This window comes from Platalea leucorodia (genome assembly GCF_965183815.1).
Source record: "Platalea leucorodia genome assembly, chromosome: 1".
Lineage (NCBI taxonomy): Eukaryota > Metazoa > Chordata > Aves > Pelecaniformes > Threskiornithidae > Platalea > Platalea leucorodia.
Window position 1 is genome coordinate 148,130,983 of NC_138823.1, and position 19,704 is coordinate 148,150,686.

General features: G+C 40.7%; 1 protein-coding gene across 2 annotated transcripts in view; it reads right to left on the reverse strand.

The window, feature by feature from the left end:
- NEBL (nebulette) overlaps positions 1 to 11,777 on the reverse strand; it is a 269,145-nt gene extending 257,368 nt beyond the window's left edge. For both annotated transcript variants that reach the window (XM_082307588.1, XM_082307587.1), the window contains exons 1-2: positions 11,681 to 11,777; positions 10,578 to 10,672 (exon numbers count right to left, since the gene is read on the reverse strand). In XM_082307588.1, the coding sequence (XP_082163714.1) occupies positions 10,578 to 10,672; positions 11,681 to 11,749 (164 nt within the window). In that variant the 5' untranslated portion in view covers positions 11,750 to 11,777. The remainder of the gene's footprint in view (positions 1 to 10,577; positions 10,673 to 11,680) is intronic.
- Between the last annotated feature and the right edge of the window lie 7,927 nt (positions 11,778 to 19,704).

Genomic DNA, 19,704 nt, shown 5'->3' on the forward strand with positions numbered 1-19,704 from the left:
AAATAAGTCAAAAGCTCATGACATATCCTGACTGATCACTCACCATGACAGTACCCCATTCCTCATCAAAAGTCTGACCATTTCAGAAATTGTTTCCTATCGCTAAACTGAAAAGCTCAACATTTTTATAAATTCATTATTTCTCGTTTAATCTATCCTTGCTTTCTCTGCATGCATGCATACTCTTTCTTTTTTTCCCTTGTGTAAGTAGACACATCATCACTGTTAAGTTTGCCATTATACTTATCTCTCAGTCTCATTTACTAGAGGTGTCAATTCCTTTCACATATTTCAAGCAATATTGTTCTTCTAAATATATCTTTTGATATTTTTTTCCTCCAGCCTGGTTTTCCCTTTCCCCATTCCTCCTAACAATTTCATGCTAATGCCACAGTGTTTCAACAAGTTATGCTAATAACTGTTGCAACAAACTTCATCTCTGCTTTCTAATAGCCTGACAAATTCTTATCAACTACTTCAAAATAAAACTCTCAGACCTTCCTATGTTACAGCAAAATTTATATCAAATAGGCCTACATGATAGGCCATTCAGCAACTATTTTTTGAACAAAGCCTCTTCCAACAGGCACTCCTTCTCTTTATTCACCCCCCATCAATATCACCCGCTACTACCCATCAAACACTAACAACAGCAAAGGCACTGGAATCACTGTCTCAAGCGCAAACAGTAGCTCCAGAAAAGTAAATTTGAGTCCTTTAGGAAGCTTTGCTTTTCTAAATATATATTTTCAGGCAGGTTCTTTAAAACACGGACTGCAACCTCCCTTACATCAACATACCAAGCTGCTGCCAGTTCCAACAGTGGTAATCATCTCCTGGTCAACCACTTCTGTTGCTAGAAATCCTCATATTTGCCCCTTTTCTTATTGTATGACCTGGCAAACCCAGTGAGAAATTTCTTCCCTCTTGCATTCACAGATGCACACAACCAATGCTACACAACATGTGAACATCCTACTGTGTTGAAAGTATGCCACTCTACACTGCTCCACCGAAATAGTCCATGGTTTTTTATTTAGGCAATTTATTTCATTATACCACTTTTCCCCGCCACAAACTTAGCCACTTGCATTTTAATTAAGTCTAAAATCAGCATCTTTTTTTTTTAAATCTTTCCCTAAGTATTCCTATTTATAGTTTTCTGATGTTAGAAGGAATTGCATTATAAGTGTTGAATTCTTCCAGAGTAAAACTGGAACAAAAGAAAACAAAAACAGCTATTACCATTTAGTTCACCAAGTTCAAAAAGATACCTGAGGTATAACTAAATTAAGATGCAGCAGAAATTTATTTTTAAATTTGTGAAATTGGCATTACACCAACGCACCTGTGTGAAAAATGCTGCCATTTAGAGAGGCAGAACATGATGGACTACCTCCAAACATTTGCTCTCCTAAGAGGGGGGAAAAAAAAAACACTAGTGTGAATTTTTGAAACTGTGAAGCAAGGAGGAAACTTACAGAGTTTCCATATAGTTCTACATTTTAAGAAACCCTGTTTAAAGAGTAACTATGCACTTCCAAGAAAAGCCTTTGCAATATATTTATTTAAATATTTTTAAATTATTACTGGCCAAATTACACTTAGTTTTTCATTTTTAAAACTAAGCCGGTGTAGTCTTCTCTCAAGCGTGATACTGATGGCACATTTTTGCGCCCTCCTCATATTAAGATGTTATGGGATTAGCTACCACCACACAACTCTACCGCAACTGGGAACAGGTGGATTTGGAGGAGGAAATACGAGAGACTAAAAATTCTGCACTGCTCATCATCCAGACTTTTAGTCCTGGTACAAATAAAAGTTACACAGGCAACACGAATAAAAAGCAAAGGAAAATAGCTTGGCCAACTCTGATGCAGCATCAACTCCAACATCAGAAGATGGAAGGAGGCACAGAGAGCAGAAATGGACTGATCTGCGAATCAAGGAGAATTAACTGCAGTTTTTTGTTTTTTCAAAAAGTTGCTGTGTGAGATGAGGTAACTAGGGTCAGCATGAACTGGTTGGTGTCATTTATATTCAGGCAGACCAGTTATTCATCAAGTACTTCACCCACCTCTTCTTACAGCAAACTTTTCCCTTGCGAGCCCTGCCTCCTTTTCAAGGAACCTCAACATCACACAGCCAAACTCTGCCCTCAGTGTAACTTCTATAATCTCTAAATCTAGCAAGGTTTCTGTAAGCACCCCATGATATTCAAAATTATGAAAATACCATTCATTGACTACTCAGCCAAGATTGTATGTTGTCTGGATAATTACAGTAAGCTTCCCCTGTAAACAGTGGAATGGAATGGAAAACATTCCATTACATGTAAACAGCAAAACATACTTCTTGACACTGAGCTGACTGACATGATGTTGTCATTCTCTATTGACATCACCGACTCTGAAAATTCAAAGTGACATGAAAGATTGGAACATACACTTATTCTTCTTCAAGCTTTATAAAGTATATAGAGTACATCAGGACAGCAGGTTTACTTGCAACCATCAACAACATTAGCAGAGCTACACAGAACTTAAAATTCAGCTGAATGAAAATACTTTTCTTCAGCAAATATGATCAGAAATTCTATGGCTTAGAACATTTAAAACCCCAAACAGTTAAATCACAAAGCTGTTAACAAAACATACCATCAAGATTTCACAGGCTTGCAACAACTGGTTATTACCTCTTCCAAAGCTCAAGCTATGCAATGCAAATCAGTAAATGATTTGGAATCACAAAATTTCATCTATTGTTCTTGTTCTGCTGCCTAAATATTTTAGTAAATATAATGAAACAAACTTCATCAATCTTTAGCAATGAGTATGGAAAGTAATAGCTATTAAGAAAAACCAAGATTATGTTGAGCATCAACAGTGGCTAAGATACTAGCAAGCAAAGAAAATCCCACTTACTGAAATTGTGTCTCAGTAACTACAGTCCCCTAAGAATATATGTTCAATATATTCTATGACTGCAGGTGCTGAGGAGATACACATGTTCTTCCTTGGAAAAATTATCTGCAGTTTATGATGACCAATGATCATACAAATTAAAAACACATATTTACTTGAGCCAAGACATAAACTGGCAACAGATCAGGATTCCACACAGCAAGGATTTTTATAAGCACTTCTTGCAAATAGCTTTGAATGTCATGTTTATTGCAGTCCTGCATAAAAATAAAAATAAAATGTGTAATATTCATTTGCATATTTTCTATTTATTTGTCCCAGCAACATCCTAAGTAACACTAAATTGTAATTGTCCCTTTGGATCAATTACACCAACGGGCAGAATATTAAAACACGTGAATTCCAAACACAGACCGTATACTCACATCAGGTACAAGATGTGACAGTACCGGCTCAGTGCAGCCTGAGAATTTACCTGCTCTGAGAGGAAAAATCGTAACAACTCATCTCCCTCGAGGCAGTTTTTCTACTCCATTTGCACCAGCAGGGATGCAGGCTGGCTGCAGCTAAGCTGTAGCGCTCCATGGTGCTCTCCACAGCTTGCAACAATGCAAAGCAAGGGACCTGTTGGAGCTCACAGAGCTCCCTCCGTGCACACCCACCAGCATATCCATGTAAGGTGTCATATGCAGGTCTTGATCAAACATTAAATCAGGACACAGCCAACTGAACGTGTTGAAATGGAACCTGAGAAATGTTTTTGCATCCCATTACTCAGACACAGTCACAGCAATCAAAACACAGCCCAACTCTTCCCAAGATCCAAGTGTCAGTGATGATTATTCTTTAGTAATTCCTTTGCAACTAACCACCACCTGCCTCATGCACAGTATTCAGCAACCCTGACAAAGTGTTCTTATGTGCCTCCTTCAAAGAGATATGCATCAAACATCTTTCAGATGATAGAAAGAGATATGCATCAAACATCTTTTAGATGATAGAAAGAGATATGCATCAAACATCTTTCAGAGACTCAAATATATTTTGCCTAAGAAGCTCTTTCAATTGTTCTAGCAAATAGGCTCAGCTTCTTGTCCTACTTTCCTTTTCATTACTAGATACCACCAATACTAATTTGGACTTAATACTCAATTAACCAAGTAAGATACCACAGCACTGAGCAGCAAGAACATATGTTTCCTCTACTTGTAGCTGTCCCTCATATTTAAGCAGAGTTTGCATAAATATCCACGATTACGCTCTTTCACAATTTTCTTTTCTTTCTTACGCAGAACTTAACGCTTGATCTAGCACTCCATTAATAGGTAGAGAAGATAAAGTACTTCACTCATTCATCACTGCTCACTACAGAAGGGAAGGCTGCATCAGACCACGGAGGTACATACTGCCTCCAATACCCTTCCAGGCCTCCAGCTAGCAACCTGGGTGATGAAATGAAGATTACACTTACTAAATTTGCAATATGCTTACAGGCTCTCTGGTGGGAGGGTTGATAGGTTGATAGGAGGGGGCTGTAAGCACATTAGAGAACAAAATTAGAATATAAAATGAACTTGACAAATTGGAGAAACAGCCTGGGGAAAAATGGAGATTTAGTTCAATGAGAACCAAGTGGAAGATTCTGTGCTTAGCCAAGAACAATTAACTGCTCAGATAATGGATAATAACAACTGCTGAGGTTGCAATTCTGCACAGAAAGATAAAACTGTAGCCCACAACAATCTGAATACGACTTAACAATAGTTTGGGTTTTGCAACAAATTAAAAAAAAAGTGGCAAAGACTGTACTGGGACTTAGGAGAAAAATTATATGTGAGTTGCCCAGGTAGACTTGCTGTTCTACCAGCTCTGGTAATGCTCCACCGGGCACTGCAATTCAAAGAATATATATATAAAATATATATTTATATATATATATATATACACACACACACACACACATATATATATGGACCATTTGGATATAATTGAAGGTAGAGAAACAAGAATTACCAGAAAATACGATCTACGAGGAAAGAGTTAGAGCTGTTTTGTTTAAAGTAAAGATGGCTAAGGGGAGACATGATAACTGCTTTCAAATACTGGAGTCTGTACTTATGGGATACTGAACAGGAAATAATGGACTTAAATGACATAGGTGTATTTGGCTCTGACTCGAGACCGTTACCAGCTGTTTTTTTAGTGGTTCTGTTACTTGCATTACTCATTTTATATTACATCCTAAGAGAAAAGTCTTCAATACACAAAGTTAATAAAGTGATAAAGTGCAAATCCTTGCCTTCTAGGAAGGTTTGCATGGGAGTTTCTGGGTTGTTTCTTTTGATAAGAATGACCATTTGGGGCTGACCTTTATAATAGCTTACTTTTGATCAAATCTAATGATCAGAAACAGCTGAAAAGCCCAACATGAGGGAAAAAAAAAAAAAAAAAAACACCGACATAACTGGCTGTAAGGTTAACCATGCCGTAAAACAATCTTCCTCCCCAACTCAAACTCGGTGTTATCCTTTTACACTAAATAAGCTGTTGTTCAGTAACAGTTGAAGATGGAGAATTAGACAAGAAAAATCTGTTTACTCTGTGCACTCTGTTTACTGCAACTCTTAGAAGTGGCTCTATCATATTTCAGAAGGATTATTCTTACTGCTCCTTACCTACTCATTTTCTTTCTTCCTGCCATATTTAAACTGGGAAATAATCACCTGCTGAAACCAATACTGAAAAATAAGATAATGCTAGCTATTTTTAGTAAGAATAATATCATCATACTCCTAGTCACCTTCTAGAAGTTTTCTGACTGGCAGAAAGAAAATTCACTCATGTTTCACAGCTAAAACCAAATTTCTATATACAAGTTCACCTTTCAGGACAACGGATTCCATTTAATGGCCACATTCATCCACTGATTACAAGCAACTGCTTCCACTTTCCAGCCCATCTGACTGTCCAGCAAGTTGTACCATGTTCTTACCATTTCCACGCTGGTATAAAATAACTGACATTTTTCATCCCTCCCCTATAGTATCTTAAAATGTAAAGTTTGACTGCACTTGCAGACTGAATCTGTAGTACAATTCTTCTAACAACATCACAATATTTCAGATGTATTTGCATATCTATTTCCTACTGGCATGAGTTAAAAAGAAATTAAGTCTAGAAAAAATAAAGTGATGATGAGTTTTTCTTCATGTCAATAATCCACGCTAAGACTGATGACAGTAGATTTAAATTTTAAAGTTATGTAATCATTCCATATGGTGGCTGTCATAAATAAAAACTTGAATGAAGCTACCCTGTGTGGAGGCGATCAGCAAAATCTTAGATACTAAATATTTCAGAAGGATTTATTCCAATAGTGAGGTTATTTGCCTTTGGCAAGAGGGTATATCAGGTCTGCAGAAGCTTAAGCTATTAGTTTTTGCAGAAATTAAAAAATACATCTTTGTCAGATGTGTTCACACATGCAGGAAGTCTGTTTGCATCAGCAGGTATAGCTAATGCAGAGAGAACATTCCAAAAATATTACTTTCAGCTTCTACATTTTGCATCAAAAGTAGTCTTGTGTTTTGGTCTAGTGAATCTGTCAAAAAAAGTATTTATATGAATATTCGTAAGAATAAGTTACCATATAATCATCCTACATGATTCAATCATTTAACAAGCTTGAGAACTAGTATGCAAACGGTTAGTTGCCAAAATGCCATTCATTTCCTTGCATCATCTTGGTTATTTGCAGCTGGGAAGAATCAGCTCTGAGTCCGCAAATAATAACAACTCTTCTTCTTCTCATTTCCATAGATAATAAACAAGTATTTAATAATCTCTATCTGCAGATATTAAAGTGGAATAGGGGTTCAGATTTACATTAAAGGCACCTTGATTCAACAAATCATCAGATTACCCAAGCCATTTTAATTGTCTTAACCTTTCTTTTACTACCTATATGCATACTCAGAGAGACAAAGAATGGCTCATTCACCTGCTTCAGGCAATGCATATCACCTGGCTGAACTGCAAAACTGGACTACAAATCTAAGCCGTAGTCTCATCAACATAATTTCACAAATCAGGCAGCTCTCTGGCAACGTGGCGTATCTAAAGTCAGACAGCAAATAAAAGGCAAGACTAAAGTTGTTAAGGCAAACGTAGCAGTGTCCATGTGCTAAGCATCTACAAGCTTCAAAATCTAGTGTACGAGGCCTTTCAGGCGAAACATGAATGCAAGTAAAGTGAGAAACACAATACCATAAGTCATAAGAGTACTGTACTACTTGGAGGTCCCAGCTGAGATAAAAGCGCGATATTCTAAGCACTACGCAAACAAGCAGAGATAAACTATCCTAACTCAAACAGCTCACAAATTATGTAAATAATGAAAAAGAGAGAGAGAACAAACCTGTATAATCTTTTCTCTACAAGTAAGAGAACTGAAAGGTTTAAAGAAGACAGATCAAGGAACTTCATGGAAACTCTGTGACACAAAGATCATTCTTTTCAAAGCTGTATTACACAAAAGCACATATAAACAAAGTTTTCCCTCATAACCCAGTTGCAAAATCTTTCATAAATCTACAACTTACAAAAGCAGTCTCAGAATTGCAATACTAGGTGATTCGGCTTCTTGACCTGTACCAGTTCTACTATGTCAGTAGCCCAGTCATTACTTCTGCTATCAGCGTATCCTTATCACAAGGGACGTATACAACCATTTAGCTGGAAATGTGACAAGCTGCACAACAAAAAACTTGCCCTTAATAAAAGCGGAATTTACAAATATTTCTGCTCTTTTCTAATGGACACTGAATTAAAGTATTTCACAATATACTCCATCTTGGTTCGCTAGTTCCTGTTAATCCATCCAACTTTACTCTCCTCCACCAAATGTATAGTTTGAACATTCACAAATCAATATCTTTTTCTTACATTAACGGAAAGACAATTATGTTTTACAGTTAAAAGTTACTGCTGATCTTTGCCAGTAATGCAGCAAAAATTATTAATTTTAGCACCTGAAAATAAGAGAGTGGAATATTTTAAGTTCAAAGGTCAAAGTATACTCAAGTGCATTATCTAACCTGTGAACTAACAAACAGATGCAGAAATTATTGAAGATATGTGCTTTTCAACTTGTCTTTACAAAAAGCTAACTATGGCTTCCAAACCTATTAAACAACTTCATGGTATTGGTCTCCCATTCAAATTAGTGCATACTTCTTCACTTTTATCTACAATTACACTCTCATTGATGGATGACCTCAATAAACAGTCTAACAGTAATTGCTCTTTGTCAAGTGCTTGTAGGTGTTTATATGAGTAAATTTGCATTCTTTTCTTTGCAGATTTTCTGATCAAGCAGTATTTAACATAAAAATGGATTTGCTTCTTACTAATGAACACTGGATAAGACATATCATAATCTGAAATACTATAATGGTGTCTGCTTTGCAAATAAGTAACCTTTGAGATGCAAGAGTACTGTGTCAAAATATGATAATTTAAATCAACTGTATTTTCAAAACACAGTTTTGCATAAACATCTTATCCCTCCTTTGAAGGATATTAAAGTTTGTTGAAACCACAAAGCACACCTTGGTCTTCCCTTTGTGGTTCCATAGAACACTTAAAATTATTTAGATTATTTGATTAAAGTTTCTCTAAAAAATTACAAAACAAAGAAACAAACAAAAAACCTTAAGTTTACCAAAACTTAAGAACAAAATACACATTGTTGATACTATACATTAAATTTTGTCTCTTCTTTAACAGAACAAACCCATTCTTTCATGGTTTCACATTGTTTCTTACCATTTCATACATCAGGTTTGAGGGACATTTCAAAGATAGAGAATATTTTTTCAAGGATCACTATTACAAAGCTCATTAAAGCAACTACCAGGAAGAACAGCACCTGAACAGTACATAACATATCCATCATCCTTATTCCCCCTCATCTGTAAATAGAAGGACACACCACATAGCATAACTACATAGATGAAAAACTCTCCTACAAGAGAAGTTAAATATGAATGGCATGGAAACACCAATGTACAGCACCGAGCAGACTTTGTAAACAAACAGCGTTATTAAGTACCAGTAAGTATCTGATTATGTAGGAAAGATCAAGCAATCAAAGTATCATCACTGACCACAAAAATTTAGATAAAAGGCACCAATGCATTATCAGAGTTTTAATCACTGTAAAGGATGTAAGTCTGTACGTATGCTTCAACTCAAATAGTAGCAAAAGCAGAGTCCCATCTAGGGCCAGTAACCTTTAGGTTAGTCTCAACTTATAGCGTGCCACTTGTTGAAGCATGAATCTCCCTTCCTACAGAGCTTTCTCTACAGCACATAAGACTGGCAACCAACCACACTTTATTACAAGAGGTCTAATGTCACCCCCACACACTGTAGAGCACTTCAAGGAAAGCTAGAAATGTATGTGTGTAACTCCATATGTTCCTAAAGCAATCTAAGTACAACTTTGCACATTGAAACAGGTGTTTCAAGTTCTGGCAGCACAGCAGTTTTTACAACAAAACTTGTATTTTAGACATATAGGCACTGGCTGGCTTCAATTTTAGCCTGGAAGAAATGAGCATATGCTGTTGAACCACTCTGCAATGGCCAGCCATAGACTGTCTACCTCAATATGAAACAAATACTTTAAGATGAACGAAGAAGAATGTTTCTGAAAAAATTACAATGTGTCTATAGTTTCAAAATTCTGTCTCTTTAAAACATATGTTTTAAGCAGGTAAAGGTGAAAAGAATAACAATATATGAATAACATATAAGATCAAATTTGTTTCCAAATTCTTTAGAGATATCCTTCTAACAAAACATATTATAATTATAAATGTTTCTAAAGATTAAAACATACTGAAATGCATTTAGCAAATCTTAGGAGCATGGTACAAAGAACAACAAGCATCTTTCTTCTACATGTATCAAAATGCTCCTCCGCAGTACTTGCAAGCCAAACATCAAAGCACCCTTCAAAATCCACACAATAACAAAATCTAAAAGTGGAATACAACATGATTATACTCTACAACCAAAAGGAATCTATTCTATCAAAATCTAAGAGAGAAGCAAAATACAAAATAGCACGAAGCACCAGAAGCAGGGATTTTGTAAATATCTAGTTTAGTAATCTGAGATACGTGAACATAACAGTTTTAAAAATAGGTTGTCACGATCTCCAACAGGATATTGTCTCTGGTAAACTACACAACCGAGAAGCACTTTGTTTGTTTTCTTATTACAAAATGCTGATCAGGTCCATAACCCTGAACAGAGAGCTGCATAATGGACAACTGTAATCCAGCAGGCCAATAATGAATGTAATAGGAGTCAGCACCGGATCCAACACTTTCTGGGAGGAAAGGACCTGTATCCTGAGAGCTGATACTAAAACACTGCCTAAACACATAATCAAATTATTTTCATCTTCTGTCACTTCAATGCAAGTAGAATATGCCATCTGAAAAGATACTGAATTGCTCTAGACTGCACTGCTACATCTCTAGATTAAGTTTTTACAGCACAATACCTATTTGACCATATCCACGGCCAGGTTTTCTTTTCATGTGCATTTCTGCAAGACTTGACATTTACAATACTTACGCATTGCAATAAGGTTTCTTTTCATATCCTTTGTAGTTATTCATGTTCAGAGCCATTTTGCAAACTTCACAGTGGAAACATCCTTTATGCCAGTACTGTAAAGAAACACAAAGTAGAATTACTTATGTTACTGATGTTTTGAAAGCTCTTTTAGGGTACAGTAAATGTAAAGACACAGCTACACGTCAATGTTTTTGGCTATGCATTATAGATCTCTGTAAACTACATCAAAAGAATTACTTTCACGTGAAACCAAAGGTGCTTCTGAAACACTCCCAGAAACATAAAGTCTCTGCTAATGTGAATGCCAAGACCTCCACACGCTGACCTTGCCAGGATTATTTTAAAGATAACTGAAGCAGGAGTTCGACATTTTGCCTTGTTAAAGAAAAAAACGACACCGCTTGCTAAGAATGCAATGCTATGTGAATAAAATCACTAACTAATGTGACGGCTGGCTTTTTGGTACGCTGAACAGACACTAAATTTAGCACGTAATACGGTATTTTCCTCCGGTAGCTCCTACCGCCTTGCCTTTCCGGGGACGTTAATTTGGCGCATCTGTCACAGCCTCATTGCTGTTATTTGCGGAGCGCCGACCAGCACCACCGGGGACACCCCCGAGGGACGGGGCGGTCGCCACCCCGCTGCCCCGGCCGCCGTCCCCGCCGAGGCGGCCATGGCGTAAGGAGCAGCCGAAGCCGCCCCAGCTCGGGGAGGCACCGACAACTCCAGCCGGGCGGGGGCCGCCTACAACTTCATCCCTCGGGGAGCCGGGGGCGGCCGCGGGGACCCGCCGCCGGCCCCCGGCGCCGTCGCTCCGCGGGCGGGCACCGCAGGGGCTCTCCGGCCCGCCGCGGCCGCCGCTCCCCCCCGCCCTGCGCCAGCGCGGTGACACGGCGCTTGTCGCCGGCCGGCGGTGGCGGCGGCGCGGATGCCGGCGCAGCGGCAGCCCCTGAGGCGCTGCGCTTGCCACCTGCCGGCTCGCCCCGCTCCCCCGCCGGCCCGGCCCGGCCCTGCCCGCCCCGCCGGAGCCGAGGGGAGCGGGGCGCAGGGCGGGCACGCCCGGGAGGCGCCGTCCCCGCCCGCCCGCGCCCCAGCACCTTGTCCAGGCAGTTGACTTTCTCGGTGGGATAGACCACTTTGCCACAGCGGGCGCACTGGGGGTTCATTTTGCGGCTCCTCTCGGGCGGCGGCTCCCGCGGGCGGCGGCGGCCGAGGCTGCTGTGCGGCGGGCTGAGCTGGACGGGGCTCCGGGCGGCCGATCTACCATCCCCTGCCCTGGCGGGGACGCCGGGGGTCCTCAACGGCTGCCGGCGGGCGAGGAGGTCATCGGCGGCGGCTGGGGAGGAAGCGGCGCTCCAGCTGACTGCGGCTCGGCAGCATGTGTGAGTGGGCGGGCGGGGAGCCGGTGCCTGTCGCCCCCGCCCGCTCGCCGCCCCGCCGCCGCCCGCCCCCGCCGCCTCCTCCCTGTGCCTGCGCGCTCGGCTCCCCGCGCCGCGGGCTGGGTGACTCACGCCGAGCCCCGCGCTGCAGCCGCAAGCCAAGCCAAGCCCACCGGCGCGGCGCGGCGCGGCCCGGCCCGCAGCGAGGGGAGGGAGGAAGGGGAGGGCGAGCCCCGCGCCGCAGCCGCCCCGAGGGGGGCGAGATGGCGGGCTCCGCGCCGCCGCCCTGAGGCGCGGTGTGGCGGGGGGGGACGGCGGGCTGCGGCCGCCTCCCTGGGCGCACCTGCCCGAGGCCCGCTGAGGCGGCGCCGGCCCCTTGAGAGGGAAAGAAGGGGGAAGAGAGGGAACCGCGGCGCTGCCCGGGCCGCGGGGGAGCTCGGCCGTTCCCCGAAGTTAGGCCCGAGGCCTGGCCGAGCGCCGGGGGGCACCTGCCGGGCGGAGCGGGGCGGCAGCGCCGTGCGGGGCCGGCGTGGGGAGGGGGGGCCCGGCGGTGCCGGGCCTCGGCCTTGGCCTCGCGCCCGTGTCAGACGCAGCCCCGTGGTGCCCGTTAGCGGGGCGAGGAGTGTCCCTACGTTCCTCCAGCTTTGTATCCCGATTAGTTTTCAGGCTCGCTGGTGCTGCCTTTCCGAGGCTGAGTCTCTGGGGCACACCAGTGGTCCCATGGGGCAAGCAAATCTCAGCCAGAATGACAGATTTCAGCTCCTCAGAACAGGCTTTTGCCATTAATTTTTTACTTGCTCATTAGTGCCGTGGGAACGGTACAGCAAGAAGTCATGCATTTTTCCTTAGCTGTGGACTTGTTTAACTACCTGGAGTATAAACCAGCTGAGGAAAGTGCTTAAGCCAATGCAGTGCAGTGTTTTCTGAGGTTTTTTTCAGTAGTGCGGCACTCTGTGTGGCGCACAGCAAGGACAAATTCTGCACATACTTGGGCGTTATTAAGTAATCAGAATGCAGTCAGCTAAACTGGAATACTTGGCTATAATTCTGCCTTAGCAACCCAACTTTTATACACTGGCTGGTTAAAGGCGTGGGGAGAAACAGTAATTTCGTTGAAATTAATAATATATGTGATTAAATGAGAAATACCTCATCAGGCTTTAAATATTACATGATGGAAGTTGTAGAGCTGCTTCTGCCTCATCTAGACATAAACATCTGGCACCCAGTGAAACCCATAATGTTGAGAGGCTGGCTGTGCTGCAAGCAACAGGAAAGCAGATTTGCAGGCAGTCTTGTCAGTGCTTATTGTCTGCTTTGGCTGTCTTGGTGTAGCAGCAAATAGACAAACTGCTGACCGCCTCCATTTCCAGTCCTGCAGTCTGTAGGCTGGTCCATTTCAGGGCCAGTGCTAGTGATTTCCAGTTCTCAAAAATCATTAATCAGATTTTTTTACTGTTGTTGTTAATTAGTCTTGATCTGGAATTTAAGACTTGTCTTCTCACTGTTCATCACTAACAATAGCATAATAATTTTTCACAAATTCCTGAAGACCAATTTGGCCTCAGCTTACCATTGTCAAGGATTTCACAGATAGAAATAGGTGCATACGCGCCCTGCAGTGCCAATGCAGTGAGTCTCATCATCTGCTACCTCTGCGCTACAGATAACCTTACACTTTCTGTTGGACGATCTGACTGGAGGTGAACAATGGCTTTTATTCAGGGAACTCTGAATGCTAGGCATCTGAGTATGTTGGTAAAGGAAACTTGAATACATGGTCACCCAGTGTTTTCTGCAGACACTATCATCTGCGGATCCATCTAAGATCACATCTGAGTTGAGTTAGGCCCAACGCATAAGTGAGCAAGCTCCGTTCTGCAAAGGCTACACAGTGTAGTGGAGTAGTGAGTGTGTAGTAGGAACTGGGATGGAGGCCCAGCTAAATTAATCTCAGAGGGCAGTGGATGTTACTTATATGGGAAAAAGTTTACTTCTTTCTTAGCTGACTTAACTCTTTCTTACCTTAGTTTCAACCTGATGGCTAATGGGTGAAATGGCTCTGTAGCTCATTAGAAATAAGTAGAGGCATATATAGGCTCCCCTAAACTGCTATTATGAAAAATTTGACGTAGAGGCTTCATTCCTCGAAGTTCCAGTTTATTAAAATCACATTCAGAGCCTTCTCCTCAGCATCTGGACAAAAATCATTTGGATATTACTCTCAGTCTCAATGCTACAATGAAATCTCCTGCCTTAGTCTTAAAGGGAAAACTTTTATTAACCAAAATATCAACACTAAAAATTGAATAGTAAAATCAATAGGACTACCTGCCATTGTATCTAAATTGAGTGTTTTGGCAGTATGAAAGCATTCCGATATTTATCATTATTTCAGGATCCTTTTATTAACTTTTATTAGTTTTCTACACAAGGGGAGAAAAATAGTGTCTGAATCACAGTCTTTCCACAGCACAGAGCTCTTTCCTCACCAGACACAACTTTTTTCTAGTGCTACTGTAATGAAAAGCAGGTTATTTTGCTCTATACAAACCAGTGGGAGAGAAAAATCTGCGTCACCTGTGATTGTTTGTGAGAAAGCAGTGAAATGTTCCTCATCAGTAGTCTTCCCTTTTTCTGAGTAGGTAATGATGCAGTGGTAAAGTCCAGCAAAGCAAAATACAACCACCCCACTATGTCACTGACTAAGAGGGTGTAAACCAAAGACTACAAAGCACTGAAGGGCAAAGACCTTGCACTGTAGCTAAAGAACTGTTGCCGCAAGCATGGAGACTGTAGTAGGTGGTAGGCCTCTAGATAGGGTCCAGCATTGATCCCCAACTGGTATGTATTAACAAGTTACAAGTGGCGTCCTAAGATTTTAGGCTTTTATACTTATCTATCTGGTGCATTTCAGGGCTGTTTATCTAGCGTAGATGATTGAAAAGTGGATGTTTAGCTGAGCAATGCAAATCGGCAACACTTGCAACTAGATGCTTTTTTCAGCATACCTACAGTGGTCCAAGTGAGAAAGACTTTCTGGGGCAGCAGTGTTACAACATTAGAAATATTATGACTGGCTGAAATGGTGATTGCGAAAGTTCCTATTTCTATGGGGTCATACCATCACCAATTGCGTTTTATATTTGTTTATTTGAGAGGAAGGTCTTCAGTGCTTCTTTCAGTTCATGTGGGTGATAAACATGTAAATTTGTGCTGCAGAAAAAAAAATGGTGATATGTGATTTCACACGTTGATATTGATTTTTTCCTGAGACAGAAAAGTTTCAAAAAACCTTTAAACTAGAAAGTTACCCTATGTTATTGGAAGTGACTTGACAACATCTTGGAAGAGACAACCCATAGAGGCTTGTTTCTACAGCCATAGGGATCTCGGGTTTAAATCTAGTTCTTCTAAAAGGTTTCATGTGAACTTCCTCAGCTCTCTTTCCCACAAAACAGCCTCCTTATAACCTGTCTCCCATGGCTGGTGTTGAGACCTGTTGGAGCCATCAATAGAACTTCTAAGCATAGCAAGAAAGCAAAGGCTTCTGTTTTGTGGGTCACCATGCATTTCCCAGGCCATACATAAAAGCTTGGAGAAGGTGTTTACTGCCTTCTGTGATGACATTAAGGCATTGTCTTTTCACCCAAATTTCTACAAATAGAGTCTGCTCACAATGTTGTGGATGTATAGGGCCCTATTGGACAAAATAGGAGTTGATGTAAGCATAGTGATCTGTCTTTTTCACAGCAAAGAATGTGGTTTTCTTTCATTCACATATGTATTCATTTAATTACATTTTGTGGAAAAAAATGCTGAATGTAGTATGCCCAGATTAGCAGCTGATGCCCCACTTGCAGTGTCATCATTCGGTCATTTTTCTGGAATAAATATGACAATATGTTCATAAACTCTGAAGGACTGTTGTAAAAACAATGTTTGGTATATTTCACTGATTTTTCATACCTGATCTGTTCTTTATACAGGTATAAAAGGTGGGATAACTGACAAGTTAAGGTAATGTACTTAAAATACTATCTTACTGCTGTAACCAGCTCATAACATTTGTGTATAAGCTCCAGCAGATAGTAGGTATTGTATCATATTTCAGTGGAAGGATGATCTCGTGGTTAAGGCACTGCATGGAGAATTGCAGATGAAGCCTCTGAGCAGTACTGCAATACAGATAAATCATACTGAAAGAGGTTTTGCGAAATTCTGTGGCTGTCCTAAATTATGTAGGAAGAGAAAACATTAAACCTATATTGGTTGGCACAGGAGTTGCCAGTCGATTTTTGACCCTTACTGTTTGAGCTTACATTTAACCATGTAAAAGAAGAAACTGCATAGTTACATTTCAAATAGGAACAATACAACTTTAATGTGACCTTGTTTAGAGCTACCCGGGGTACTGTTAGAGAAATGTGCTTTTAAATTCTCTACTGTGAAAGAGTAACTTACACTCTTTGTATGCAACCGTCAGAGGAATCATGTTTTCAACTTCAGCTATAGAAAAGCTAAAACAAAAGTGATTGTTTTCCTACCAAAACCAAAACAAAACCAGTGATGGTTAGACTTTATTATTTTCTGTAATATGATCCAAACAACACTCTGCAGTGGAATCTCGATATGCATTTTCAGAATTACTCAATCTTTAACTACTCAGATTAATCTAACAGAGTAAGGAAATACTAGAACAAAAATGGCTAGTCAATTACCAGCAGTGTTTTCTGTTCTTAGGATCTGCTTTCTTCACTGAAAAAGCTTGCAAACTCAATACTGCATCCCACAATAGCTATATGCTTAACAAATACATGAAAAAGTAATAATGAAGAGTGAGCGTGACTATGGAATTGTCTAGAAGAAGGGGCTTTTATTCTCTTCATATTAATGTTGCAATGGAGGTTTCTATTACTTTATGCATGGGGTCAGGATTTTCCCTTATTAATGGGTCTTCCAGGATACCTGGATGATAGTTTCTCTTCAAATTATGGGTGAAAAAAAAAAGATTTTGTCTTTATGTTTTACTGAAGGCAAAAGATAACTGTATAAATCTTAGTAAAAATGGGCCGCTAACTTGGATTATGCTGAATGGAAGGTTGTTACCTAGCTCATTTGGTTTTGTTTGAACCTGATTTATGAAGCAAAAAGCAGATGGAAAACTTCATTCAGGTGCAAATCTTATTACCTGTGTGCATATGTATGTGTTTCAGAAAAAGCAGCTGGCATCAGTGAAGCATATGCACTCTATAATTCAGGTGCACAAAGCAGGTAGAGTTCTGTGGATAGCAACACACAGGGAGTTTCGAGAATTTGGCAGTGCATGCTTGATTGTTAGCTTTTTTAGCAGGCATATTCAGAGGTGGAAGCAAATGAGCACAACTAGGAAGCTGTAACCATACATCCAATATTTTGTAAATTGTGTCTTCAGTGATTTGGGAACATAGAAACAGTCAACCTGACTTGCAGTTCAGGAACACATTAGCATCAGAGGTTGGGGTGCCTGTGCACCCTTCACATTAAACTTGCACGTGTATGGTTTGGGAGGAATGAGCAATGTGAACAGGTGCCAGCAGAGCACAGCAAGAGCTGTGTTCCTCGCTGCTAGAGCTGCGCTGGTCCCAGTGCCTCAGTTCAACCATTCAGTCTATCATTTGATTTACAGACCAAGGTGACAAACTCGCAGAACCCGAAACAGTGTTCGCATAGAAAGTAGTCTGAAATCTGGAAGCCTTCAAATCGAATTTCCATATTCAGTGACAGTGCTTAGAAGAAATATACATTATTAGCACTTTTTTTTATTCCCTTCTCTCTGTTACAGTCTCTGTAATTTTTTAATCCAGTTACAGCTCAGAGGATGTTCCAGCCACATAAATGGAGCAAACCTTTTTATTTTATGTATATTGCATTGAATGTGTTGGGAATTTTTTTACCAGCTCTGTTTTTCCTCCCTTTCTAGTCAGAATTAGAGCTTCCTCCCATGTTTTGCAGGAATAGAAACAAATTAAGAAGAAATAAGGATTAGAGGAGATCAGAAGTCTATATATTTTATTTGATAAAGGAACTAATTTTCATGAACAAGTAATTGATACAGGAATGAAAAGCCATCATCAGAGCTCTTCAAGAAGCTGAAGGAGAAGATTCTTTTCAGTCAACTCTACTGCCCTGTGTCAAGAATCAAAACTAGTTGCTTAATCCCAATCCAAAGAGATTTTCAAAAACTTTACCACCACAGACAACCAATCCAGCACAGTCCAGGCAAAAGGCTCTATGCTGGACCGTCAGCTATGGAAGGACAGAATGTTAATTATTCATTCTGTTTTAATAGCCATCACTTTTTGTTTGCTGTGTTGAGTAAAAGTATAAAGCTACTTGATTTTTCTTATGAAGATGAAATGGAACTAAAAGATTATTTGTTAATTGTGGATATTGTTTACTGGCCTATGTTTAGCCTGAGAACAAAATAGGAATATAGAAATAGAATTAGGGTTCTAAACTAAATTTTAAAACCTAATGAGAGGGGTTTGGTAGATTTGAATAAAAGGACAACAATGGCATTGTTCATACTCTTGTCTATGCAACTACTTTCCTATTATTTCCAAAAATAGTAGTTGAGTAGCTTCCTGCCTAAATAAACAGTTCATGTAGATGGAACTTGGTCTATAAAGCTTTTGAAAATAAGGTTTCCTTTTTTAAACTGAACGACATAGTGAAATACAGGAAGGGTTGGGCTGTGATTGGACCGGATTCTTCAATTTAATGTTTTAAAAGGTTACGTGACCAGTTCAGAGTAACTAAATACGCTTACTCTGTAGATGGCCTGGAAGTATCGTAGGGAATACGCTCCCTCCACTGCCAAAAGAAATAGCCTCTTGTAATAAAGATACAGAATCGTTAACAAGCCTGACTCTGGGCTTCAGAGGAAACTGTATTTCCAACCCTCCTAGCAAGATTTTAAAATTATAGCCTTCACAGTGCGGCCCTGTCAAATCTCACACATTGAGAGGGAGTCTCATACGTGTGGCTCCCAACCTGGCACCCCTGCAGCTCGACCTGTATCACACTCATTTGCAACACTGCGCCATGGCTCCTCTCCCGCCCTCTAACCCCACCTGCCAGGCACAGCTGGATGGCCCAGTCTGCAGCCTGCCAAATGGCTGCAGCGACCGTGGGGCATCAGGGAGCAAGAGAGGAAGAGGAGGGTGCACAGTGCAGCATGGCTGCATTGCTGAAAAGAAGGATGGATTGCAGGGGAAGTCCTGGAAATACTAGCAAAATCCCTTTCTAGAAAGTAAAAAGTAAAATCTCTTCATAATTCAATGTTAGTATTTTTCCAATTTATGTTACTTTTTATGTCTTCTGTTTTGAACATAGAGACTATGAGCTCCAAAGCTATTAAATTAAATGTTATAAACTTTCTAAATTATAATCTGTGAATAAACGACTGAAAAAACACAGTTCAGATACGTTGCAGGCTTAGGTCAGCAAGACGATGACTGGTGATAGTCTTCTCCCAGCAGCAACAACACTGGCTTCTGCAGCACCGTTCCTGGTCCCAACCTTGCAGAACATGCTAATAGAATTGCAGACAGGATTAAGGAATATTCAACTTCTTCAACATACCCCAAGATAAACTGCTAAAAACAAAACAAACCTCTACAGTAAGTTTAGAAAGCCCATCTCACTTCAAGCTCAACTCAGACACTTCAAGGATATGGCTGCGAATTCTGCCTTATACC